General features: G+C 28.4%; 1 protein-coding gene across 1 annotated transcript; it reads right to left on the minus strand.

The window, feature by feature from the left end:
- Nucleotides 1–1,556: 1,556 nt before the first annotated feature.
- Nucleotides 1,557–2,353, minus strand: LOC148273413 (polyisoprenoid diphosphate/phosphate phosphohydrolase PLPP6). The gene has a single exon (XM_088238743.1). It carries the CDS (start codon nucleotides 2,214–2,216, stop codon nucleotides 1,572–1,574), a length of 645 nt encoding a protein of 214 aa, XP_088094869.1. The 5' UTR covers nucleotides 2,217–2,353; the 3' UTR covers nucleotides 1,557–1,571.
- Nucleotides 2,354–12,987: the final 10,634 nt, after the last annotated feature.

The following is a 12,987-nucleotide window of genomic DNA, read 5'->3' on the forward strand; positions in this document are numbered from 1 at the left end:
CATATTGTAAACCAAGATTCTGGTAAAGACTCATTTATCATAGCTCCAAAACTGTTCAATGTATTCCTCAGGGATGATGAATATGAATTATTTTTAACCTATGGATAAAATATTTAAATCTCTTTTATTTTTATTACCATTACTTATTAGAACATTACTTTTATTTTTATATATATCGTATTCTTCCAGAAACCTTAAATGATTATATATTAGTATTTGTAATATTTATTGTAAAAACTATAACAAAATTTAATATTTTATTTTTTCTAAATGGTGAACGAAAACACATTTTATGTCAATCTTATTGGGGATTTAACCTGGGACAATATCCACAAAGACCGAGAGTAAATAAATTATACCTAATTTATTAACCTTTTCTTTACTAAGTAATGAAAAATGTGGAAATAATAATACTGGTCTGGAAACTCTAAGAGAATTAGTTTGGTAAAGGTACAAAAGTCCACATATAAATAAGTTATACCAATTTCATAATGGTTGAGTCCATTATTTTCAGAACCGAAACATTTTCATTTGAAATAACAGTATTTTCAGTTGATCAATAATGATACGAAAATAAAATAAATAACTTGTTATTTTAAATTATTAAAACAAATGTTCACAAAATAGACAAATAAAAAAAAACAAGAAATAACTAGTACAATAAATAGTAGAATAATAAATAATAAATAGTACATATTGAATAAAAGTGGGTTCAGCTAAGCAAAAAAAAACATAAATATTTAACAACCATTTTATATTAGTTTAAATATGGAAATACAGACAAGTTATAAACCATATTTTTTATAAGGATTTCTTTTTATCACCAAATGTTATCAGAAATACCCAAAAAGAGTCAGTAGAGCACAAAAACATAAACGGATTAGAATCTTTAATTAGAAAATTATGATATTCACTAGCAAATTATTAACGATATTGATATTATTGATTACAGTCCATGCGCTCAGTAGCTGCAAGACTTGTTATAATCAAACTCTTATTTTAAAAAATTAGTTTTTTGTATATTTTATTCATTTTAATACCATTCAAACACTAAACTTCATAATCAAATTAAAACATAATGTAAATGGAGGCTAGATTACTTACCGTCCATGCGCTCTGTAGCTGCAAGACGTGCTGTAATCTAGCTCCTATCTGTTATAGTTGAAAGATATCATAATTAAAAAAGGAGGAACTAGAATCTCAATCGTCCATGCGCTCTGTAGCTGCAAGATGTGCTCGGATATTTATTTATTGTACAGCGCCCTTGAGATGATTTTCACAAAAATAATACAACATAAATTATCAAATTATAATAATAATATTTGAAAAAAAGTCGACTGACAAAAGGAGAAAATATTTTTCATATTAACACGGATTTTAAGTTTTTAACGGTATTTAAGTTTTTTGTCGAAGATATATATGAAATGAAAAGAATCTTATTGTAAGAAAACAATAATAATGTAACAATACAAATCTGCAGTTGTGCAGATGTCTTGGAAAAAATATCACACATGAAATTATTAGTACTAATCAACAGATGAAACATAAAAATCTTATTTTGTACTTGAATATTAGACGTGGTAATCTCCTCCAGCTATTTTTTCATCAGACAACCAGGAAACCAGGTAGTTGGACGAATCTTGACTCAACCAGAACAGTGACATGAACAATCCTTCGACTATGCCCAAACCGATGCCCGCAGTAATGTCCAATAGAAAGTGCTTCTCCGCTACAACTCGCGAAACAGCAACACAGGTGAGCCAAGCGAATAGAGGTGGAATACAAAAGAAAGGAAGAGGATAGAGATATAGAAATATATAGACAACCATAGATGCTCTACTTGCATGACCTGAAGGAAAGGAGAATTTATCGGGACCAATATCATTTGTCGGAGATGGTCTTCGTCGTCTTGTGGTTGCTTTCAAAAACGCAACGATTATAATATCCAATATGAGGGCAAACAGCAAGTTCATCTGCAACTGGTAAAGGTGCTGGTTCCCAAGTAACCAGATTGAGCCTATGACGGCGACGAGCCAAACGATTCCATGGCACGAGATCTCCAGTAATTTTTGGTGCACCTTTAAAGATCTAAACAGAGTTATATCTTTGGTTTTTGACAGGAAGATTTTCGTCAACTCTCCATCTTTGGAAAGGATGCGTTTTAGAGTCGGATGCACTTTTCGTTTCTCTTCATAATCCTCTGACTTATATTTCATTGTTATTTTTAAATTAAAATACTAACAAAAAAGCGAAGAATAAAGAATGGACGAAAATTGTATTCCTAATTTTAGGTGCCAACTATGATGACTAATAAATAATTGACAAAAAATCACAAATCTTCAACTTAGAATTGACATCATTGACATAAGAATTTAGAATATGTCATATTACTTTTATCTATGAACAATGAAATGAACATGTCAAATGACGTCAAAATACGAAAATACATTCAACGATACAACCACAGATTACAGATATCTTGATACAACACACGTTGTGCAAAACGCAAATAAAAGTATTGCCAGCTAAAAAACTGAATCTGGGTAGGTAGTTGCACGATATTCTGAAAATAAAAACATTTCACATTTCTCACACTTATTATCGACACCGACTAGAAATAAGTATTTCTTATTATAAGAAAAATATTTCGAGATAGTATAAACAAGTATCAAGTAGTAACAAGTAGTATAAATTTGAAAGCCTCACCCATTTACCTAAATCTGTTCCTGTTTCAAAATATTGCAAAAACATTTTTTTTTGTTCAGCTGTTATAAACGGTGAATCAGAGATAATGATATTCTTGCACAAATTGATATCTAACTGTATAGATGCCCCTGATATCTTTGCTCAGATAAACCTTAATGTACTTAGCCGTAATTTGCGTTCCAATCCTGTCTTTGCCGTGAGAAATTATAAAACTAACATCGGATTCTTTTCCCCTCTGCAAAGAATTCTAAGAACAGTGAACGAAATTTCACTAAACGGTACTGTCAATGTGTTCCTACAGCAAAGGAAAGTATTCAAGATGCAAGCGGTGTTATCACTCTTAATTCGCGATGACACACTTGCCATGTCCGTCTAGATTATACCATAATTATACCTTTGTAAATTTTATGATTGTTTAGATTAAGTGTTACTTTATAATAAATACTTAATAATGCCAATCTGTTAAGGCATTCATAAGCCTGTTGATCGATCGGCTTAAAAAAAATGTAGAACTAAAACTAGTCAGTGAATATTCCCAATTCTGACGGCGATAGGGTATGTTAGTTCATTAACTTGTTAGTAAACCGGAAGAAACAAGTCCGATCGGGATAGTCAGAGCCGTCACCATCCATCCACTGGCCAAATAATTCAAATCTATTTAGCCCAAAAGAAAATGATTGTTCATAAATTCTCTCTATTCCTAGCACCACCCTATTCAAGACGAAAACTTAGCATTAACCTATTCAAAACCTGGCATCATCCTGGACAAGTCTTATCAACCAATCTTATCAACCAACCTTATTAACTTCATGCAATATGAAAACCCAATTCTACATACTAAACCATTGAAAAAATGATAAAAATTGAAAATTATTCACCCGTTTCTTGGTGTAATGAGACATTAAAAAAGTTTCTATAAAAATGGAGTACCTAGTGTTCAGAAAGTTTCATCCACCATTTCTTATGTATCAAGCAATCAAAACACGCTGCCATTAATTTGTAAATTTGAGCCCTCTATATATATCATTAGGAGCTGATAAGAAAACTGACTGGTATACTTACACCACATATTGTGTTCCATTTAATTTCGATGTAATAAAACTAAATAGTTATGTACAAACTTTCTCCTCTTTTTTAAGGTGTTATCGTTTGAATTGCCAAAAGGAAATAAAGGATTTATGTTCTCAAGAAGTTATAAGAAGTCAGATTATTTAAATTATAACCACCCATTACCTGTTATACTATAATCTTCACAACTTACCCTTTTTTTATTACCTCAAAACCAAAATTCCCGCTCTATTTTTTTTATTGTGTGCCCATAATCTTATTTGTGCAAAAAAAAGACGCAAGTGCGCCATACATTTTCTAAATAATGAAGTTTGATATTTTGCTACTACTCTGGTCGTATGTTTTTGAGTGATTAAAAAAATGCCTGTATTATTCCATGGACTGAGTAATGCACACACAAATAATCTGAAAAATGTATGTGATGAATACTCCATTTTTATTTGTTTATTCATTCAAAATTACACTGGTTTAAATATTAATGAACTTATTAAAGCTTTTTAGGCTGTGCCCAAATCAAGCAATAAAAATTAACAATTAAAAATACATGGTAAAATAAATTAAATTTAATTATAATGACATGTGATGCAATAAAATAACAATCCAGAAAATCAAAGTATAAATAATAAAATTCCAAAGAAGACAATGTAAAAAAAAAATCAGATATAAATATTAAAATAAAAATTTAGATTCATACATAATCAAATAAACAGAATAATAGTATCATTGAAATAAATAGAAAAATAAAACATAATTGAAATGATAATTGAGATATGGTTTCTAGAAACGCACTCTATACTATAGTAAGAACCGAAAGAAATAAATAACATGCCAAACGACAGTAAGTACTATAAATAAATGGATAGTGGAGCTTGGTAGAAGTAGAATGGATTGTCTCAACTGCTCCACAAGTGTATAGCTTATGCTAGGTTTTTGTTCTTTCATTGTGCGTTTTGTAATATAAATAATATAGATGTACATAAATAATTTGAAAACATAAATATGTAGTGTTTAAAACTATCTAAAGATTTTGTTAATTATTTCTGTTTATTAAGTTAGTCTTCTTTGTTTATTCTCAAATGTAAAAAATATTTATAAAAAAAAGTATATTGTCAAGTGTCCTTGGCACAGGTAACCCCAGTGAGGTCACATTATTTTTATTTTTAATTATAGTTTGTAAGAGAAAAAATAAAAATAAATAAATAAATATATGGCGAAAACAAAAATATCAGGATATGTAAAAAGCAAATAAAAGTATGGAAGGAAAGCCGATTAGTTACTCTCCGCTAATTTCAAATTTATCAAATGAAGACAAACGATTTTCAGCAAGAAAATGCAAAGTGCGTACAATTAGCAACTTATTGGTTTGTACAATGAGACTGAAATTTTTTGGTTGAAATTTCATCTATATATCGCCTCTTAAGTATATGCATTGTTTTTCAGTTACACTTTGATGCAGCTACAATATTACAATATCAGTTATTTTTGCATATACATACTGGCACAAAACAAAAACCCAATTACCGATTTCTTTCTTCATAATGTGTGGAAGGTGGAAACTTGTGTGCGGACAACGTTTCAGATGTGAGGCCGCACCTTAAAGGGAACATTGCTCAAAACCATAATGTAATTGTAGCAAGAACAACAAGAAATAACCATTATATGCTAATATTCTAACTAGATATACACAAATAATAATAAACGATTTTGATCTCAATGTCCCAAGAGTAGCTGCTTTCTGACAAAACAGATCTAAACAAAGAGGAAGAAGATATATGAGTCTCAACCCATTAGAGGACATATTTTGTGTTGATTTATGTCCTGTAAACCCTTTGAAATATATTTATTTTTAAGATAATAAACCTACTGCATTTGAAAAAGCTGAGTAGAAGACTGACCTACCAGTGTCCATTATTATTATTAGAATACTCTTGGAACACAAGACTTATTATTAATACGATATATTAGAAAAGAAATACCTCAATTCTGGTGGCATATTTACATATGTACCGCTTTGTTCTAGGTTAGTTCTTAATGATATGCAATTTATGAGATTTCATTTGCAAGTTTGTAATGGCATAAAAAAACATATTGCAAAAACTGCTTATTATCCATTTTAAATGCTTATTATGGGATTGGCATTATTTCTTGTTTTTTTAAAAAATATATTTCATGTATAAATAAAATTTCTTCATGGAGTTGATTATTTGGGATAGTTTCTGAATGTACACCTTGAGTGGTCTATGCTATGTATATATATCGCATGTAATGTATATGTGAATGGATGGCTCGGAGTGTGCATTCGGTATTTTCATTTGTTACCAATTAACCTTCACGGAAAACGCGAATTTTATCTGTTAAATTATTATTTTCTCACTTAAGTTTTTTTATTTATTGTCACATTTAATGTTTACACCTTTTACATAATTAATGAAAACTTAATTGGTCTTTTTATGTTTGAATATCTTTGTTTTTAATACTTATTATGTATTACTGTATGTTTTCTAAATAAAATAAAATACAAAATATAAATATTATTTATTTAATACAGTATTTTTACACTAGAATATTTCATACTCCCCGGACTGATCATCTTACCTTCATGTAACAAAAATTATCAAGATACGCTACAATTAGTGTATCAATGCAGTGCCCTATGCACCAATAGATGCGGAAAGGGAATGATAATTATGATTATTATTGTTTGTAAAAAACATAGAAAATGCATGTAACAATTTTATTTTTAAAATTGGCAATGCATTTTCAGTGTTGTTGGAATAAATCAGTATTGGTTTCATCGAAAATAAAGAACACAATTCAAAACATTTAAAAATAAATATATTTATTAGAACAGTTGCCATCGTAATATATTTTATAAATCTTCTGTTGAATAAAATAAAATAAAACAATTGCGAGGTATTTCAAGCAGTAACATTTATTAAAGGAAAATAAAACAATAAATAAATACAAGTGTTCAAATTATACCAATAATTGTTAAAACACTCTTGATTCATGAAATACATGTTGATGAAACATGAGATATAAATATTCCTCATGAGAAATTATGATGTTCGTGAAAGTAGGGTTGTCAATAATACCTGATTCCACTCCAATTTAGTTTCAAGCATAGAATCAGGTGATCGCATTGATATGTTATCGAGTTAATAACAAGACGGCAGAATTGTGAGAGTAAAATAGTTGTGCCTATAATATAAAAACATAGATTTACTCCTACCTAAATTTGTGTAGAAAAATATAAAACACAATTGCATTTTATTTAACTACGGAAGGTATACCCTGAGCCCCCCTCTTCCCCTCTTTGCGATCCCACACAATTCGGTACAAAATATATTTTATATAAATTTATGAATATTTGTATAATAAAACGTTCTTTAATAATTTATCTTGTCAACATTTATAAGGCTTCATTTATACAGTACATGAGCCTTTGAAGAATATAACACATATATTTTTTTTGATATAATTATAAAACACTCTTGTTTTTCATATTTTTTTTAGAAACATTTTTTGTGACAAAAATAATGTGAATGGAAATGATAAGAACAGCACCAAACAAGTGTTTTTTTTTTTTAAGCAATCGAGAATTATAAATAAACATTTCATCTTTTCATAAAATCTCAGCTGTGATCTTAAGCTAAATGATTGATGAAACTTAAAATTTAAAAACATGATTAAAATTTATAATCTGCACTGCTATTCCGAAGGCTCTCGCGGCCGTAGAAAACATTTTTATAGGACATATTTAATAAGTAAATACACGCTATAAAAGCTTTTTCAACGGCCGCGAGAGCGTTTTGAATAGCAGCACTAATGTATACTGGATATGTGAAATAAAATATTAAATGGTCATTAAGTGTAAAAATAAATAATATGTTGATTTTCAATAAAACTCGTTAAATTATTGTACCTTTCCTATAACATAATTATAGGTAGGTACCCAATATTGCAAAATGGTCAAATCCGAGCATTCATTGTAATGATACATATATTACTATTATTGTACCAGCTTTAATAAAGCGATTTAACTTAACGGAATAAACGTAAAATAAAACTAGATATCTTTTCAGGAGTTTCCAAAATATAATAAAATTAACATTTCTGAAATAGAAATGGCAGTAGATAATAAAAGAAAGACATGATTGCAATAAATATTCAGCCAATTCATTATTCATAATGCCCCGAATGTTTATAACATTACTGGGACGATTTAAATCTATGTAAATAGGTTAACAATTAAAAAGAAAATAATATTATAATGTACTTCCTGTACAAAACATTAAAATGTTAAAAATAAAAACTTTCATATTAATAATTATCCTTAATCTAACAACATAATTTTGCCTTGCAATTTAAATAAAATACAATATAAAATTAAATGACTGTTGGTGATATTACAACACCATTCATGACTTTTTTCACATAATTCTATTTTATATTTTACAATATTTTGATACCTACATATTTTTTGGTCCATTTATTTTTCTGAAAACATGTATTTGAGAATATTTAGAAGCGACATTATCCCGTAAAATATCATAATATAGTTAGTGTAACAGCCACTTGAAGCTAGTAATACGAGCAGTTTTAGATTAAAAAAAACATTATGTACCGGAACTTAATTACACATTTTTTTGTATGAAAAAATGGCGAAGGTTTTGTAAAGCTCAGGGAAAGTAACAATTTTACAAGGTGTTCATTAACCCCTGTCACATCCGAAACCATGATGATCAGTATCAGCAAGAAGACATATTGGCGCATTAAAACAATTTTTTAAAACAAAAAAAAAAATATCAAAAAAAGGAAATGGTTGCTTACTTCTGCAGGGGAGTAACAAGGAGGGGGGAGTCTGATACTGCACCCCGTTCCTCTCACTTCTCCCCGGCAGAAGTAAGCAACCATTTGTTTTTTTTTTTAAATATTTTACTTCAAAAAAATTTCTTTGTTCTAAATATTTTTTTAAATATGCTAATATGTCTTCTTGCCCATACTGATCATCGTGGTTTCGGATGTGACAGGGTTTAAAGAACACCCTGTATATATTTTCACTGATTAATTTTTATAAAAATAGTTCTTAAAGAAATAAAAAAATTGAAAGTTACTTAACATTTGTATTTCAAAAGCCAGATAATAAATTTGATAATAATTTTAGGAGGGATGCATAAAGATTTAAACATGTGTCATTTTTTTTTACCACCAAAGTAAAGCAGAACTGTCCAAAAAAGGAAATTGGGTGTATATTTAAAAAAAAAAAATACCGTTTAGCAATACCGTCTACAAAGGCCGGGGCGCTGAAAGCGCTCCTAGCGGTATAGTTAATTTTTACATTTATAATTGTAAAAAAATATACAATAATATGCCGTTTATTTACTTATTTTTTTGCCTAAAACCGTTATAATTTTTGAAAATACTTAATTATGTACCTACTTACGTTTTTACAATATTCAATTTTTTTTATGTGCATCTATAAAGCATAATGTAGATCAATATTTTTTCTTTTTAAATCTATTTATAAGATACATATTTATCAGACCTGCATATTAACTTTTGCAATGAAAATGTAATTTTGTACCCGTCATGTAAAAGCCCTCTGAACGTATACAATAAATAAATATATATATCGTTGCTTAAATTTAAAAGGGCCACATATCGAAAACCCCGAAATTTGCAAAAATGAGATTTAAATCAGTCATATTTTTCTCTAAGAAAAAGACTCCCATGGATTTTGTATTATAAATGACCCAAATCGCACAACAGCCCTTTTGGCATTTTGCGTTTTGGTGGCTAACTTCAGAGCTTTATAGGTGATAGCATAAAACTCTACAATTAGATAGATACAGCTTTGAAAAACGCATCTAATGATATTAAAAACAGAAATATAAAAAGTAAGGTTATAAAAAAAAGCAAAAACTCAAAAGAGAATAGTTATAAATCTCGTTCAAAAGTTCACGCTTTTGCGTTTCCTAATGATTAGATTTTACATTTAAAATGACTCTAAACAAAACATTTCCCACTAAGTAGGTTTTCCAGTGTAAATAAAAATATTCATTTAAGCCATATTATATTGATAATCCACAAAAAATTTAATGTAGTCCCGTTAATTTAATTTTGATGCTTCATAGTTAAGTAAAGGTTATTGATATTTGTTATAATTTTATCAATGGATGGTTTTTAAAAATTAATTACTCTATTCTATTTATTTGTAATATGCAAATGTGTGCGGATCTTTGATAATTTGCAAATGAATCTTAAAACAAAATATAACATACAAAAATATGTTTTTAAACGTCAAAACTTTTGGGCTCTAAAACGACCATCTTATCTCCAGTTTCCAGGCCTTGATTGAAGTTGGTGTTGGTTTTGGCCTTAAGGACAAATAGCACTAGAGCGTCACTGTGTGGCACTACACGGCGCGTCGCAGCAACACAAAACATTATTTTCACAGTTTTGGATTAAACAACCCTACTAGAGCTGCGCTACACTGCACTGCACTCCATACAAAAAAATTCCGCACAGAGCTGCTGACGTCCAGTGACGCTCTTGTGCGGTTTATCAGAGAGATTTTCAAAACAGTTCTGTTGGTTTGAAGCAGAATTTTTTTAGATTTTTTTTTTTTTTAATTAACTCAGTACTGTTGTGTAGTCAATTTTCAGCAGAACACATACATATCAATATTAGAGATTGAACAACGGTACTGCGTCTATGTATTATTTAGCTGTAAATGAGTTTTTAGGAATTTCAATGTCATATAATAAAGAAGTTCAGTGCTATGGAAAATTGAATTGGATATCAAAAATGTTTTTGACACACGGTAAAAGTTAGATCATTCAATTATACAGTGAAGTTTCTCAAAAATGTACAAAAAAATTTATAAAAATAAGTTTTAATAAAAATGAACTACTTTAAAACGTAACTAAAAAATTGTGTTTTGATATATTTCCGGTGTCTGGAAAGCAATGTTTAGGATGTTTTCATACATCAGGGATTTTTATTTTTACATTTCAGGACAACTCACCGATGACAGCTAGTGACATCACGGGTGGAATAATTTCAAAAAACATAGTGATGATAATACGATGCATAAAAATAATTTTGTTTTGGCTCAGTTTGTTAGTATAGTAGCAAAATTTTTCTTTTTTTAAACCACCGAACTTCCTCATTCTACTAGTTTCGCTGTGTGCATCAAAATGAGAAAAATAATATAGAATTTTACAAAATAACCAGAATACAAAAAAAAAAAAACGTTTACTCTTTGTTGATCATTGGCACCAGAATATAATTTTATGCTGTTACACTAAAGATATTGATATTAGGCACGAACACAAATCCGAAGTTACAAAAAAACAAGACAAGAGTTACAATATTAAAAAGTATTTTTGGCATCAAAATGAACCATATATTTAACAAATAAAAAAAGGTAGGTATAGCTTATTTTTAATAAGATTCAAGGCAACATTATAATTGGGAAAAGGCGTGTGTTAAAACTCTTTCATTACATAAAAGATTATTTTTTAAAAAACAAGGTTAACACCAAGTAAACATTTGTGAATACAAATTAAAATGTATATGTTTAATATTATGTGTACAAGGTAAAAAATGTATATTGTCTATTCACTAAGCATGGGTAGTAAATGATTACACATTGTGTTTATTTAAAATACTAAAAAAACATTTTTGTTTTAGAATATGTTTGTCCATATTCTAATAAGGTATAAAGTTGATAAATTTTCGAGCATGTATATAAAGTTTTTTTATTATAATACAAAATATAATTTAGAATGTTCTATTTATATATGAAGAGGGCTATGTGAAATGTATATATTAAAATATAATTCTACATTACATTGATACCAATTAATGGCTAGGAGTTGTAAAATGGTTAGAGTTTTCAAATACCCATTTGTCGAATTGATTAAAGCATAACTCATTTTATACTTAATCTGAAAAGTGTAAGAATATCGCTCCTAATATAGCGAAAAATTGAAGATTTAAGATCTCATTGTTTAAAAAATGTTTAGCATTAGTATAAAAATATCAAGTGCATGATTACATAAAATTTTTTGGTCATTATAAGCTAACACTCATTACCTTCTTGGTCATTGATTTTAAAATACTATTTAAGAAATAAAGATTTCGGAAAACAAATAAGTTACAAGAATTTTTTCAGCAGAAGAGAAGAAAGATTATCGAAGTTGGCTAAATAAATTTATCAAACCAAATTCAATATTAACGGATATAACAAGATCTTTCTGAATTACAAAATATGATTTCAAATTACAATGACATGTTTATTTTGCATGATTACGATGAAGGAAATTTGAATATGATAGCAGATGACACCTGAGCCAGGTCACATCGCAGAATTATAAGGAATCACAAGAGATATAACAAAATTCAGCAGTTGCGAAGAAAGATTTATAATTTTATAACTTGAACTGTAATAATTAAAAAATGTTTGTAGTATTTTTCAAATAGGCAGTTGAATATGCGGACTTTTTAGAAATCTTTCACAAGGAAATTAATTTGATCAAAAAACCTGTTTTAGAGGATCTGAAATATGTACATATTTTTTTTACCATTCAATTAATATTTCAAGCAACGCATAATAAAAAAATGTTGGTGTTACGTTAATGATTTTCAACTCTTGGATAGCAATCAAATTTATAATCCATTTACAGATGGAATCTTGTTCTAGATCTATTGGAAATATTTTCAAAGACCCACATACAAATCTATAGTATTATTCATAAGTATAAATATATAATATGTATTTACATTACTTTTATATGACTTATATGAGCTATATTAAACCCACTGATTCTATGATTATTAGTACATTTATTATATATTTTGACAGCCCCGGAGAATAAACATTCAATACCTAACAGTTAAATAATGGACATTAAATATTCTTAAATTTGTAACATTTTGTTTCACCAATGGCTTGAACACTTTGTTTCTTTAAAATAAAGTATGTATTTGTTATTAAATTGTCAGCGTTGGAATATCGATAGAATTAAAAGTTTTAATTATAAATTGTTTGAAATATAGAATGTAAATAAAAGTTGAGTTTTTAAGTTTTGATACTCCAACTACGAAATAACGATATCATTTTGCATGAATTAAAATGTTTGAAATCAGATATGTATATTTAATCTTGTTATTAAAGTAAAAGCGAGAATAATAATAGTTATTCCC

This window comes from Micrasema longulum, unplaced genomic scaffold (genome assembly GCF_059751315.1).
Source record: "Micrasema longulum isolate JH-2025_06_02 unplaced genomic scaffold, ASM5975131v1 h1tg001958l, whole genome shotgun sequence".
In the NCBI taxonomy this organism is placed as follows: Eukaryota; Metazoa; Arthropoda; class Insecta; order Trichoptera; family Brachycentridae; genus Micrasema; species Micrasema longulum.

What these genes read in the sequence shown, in the direction of transcription:
- LOC148273413 (XM_088238743.1), bottom strand. Translation starts at nt 2,216, where the DNA reads ATGAAATATAAGTCAGAGGATTATGAAGAGAAACGAAAAGTGCATCCG.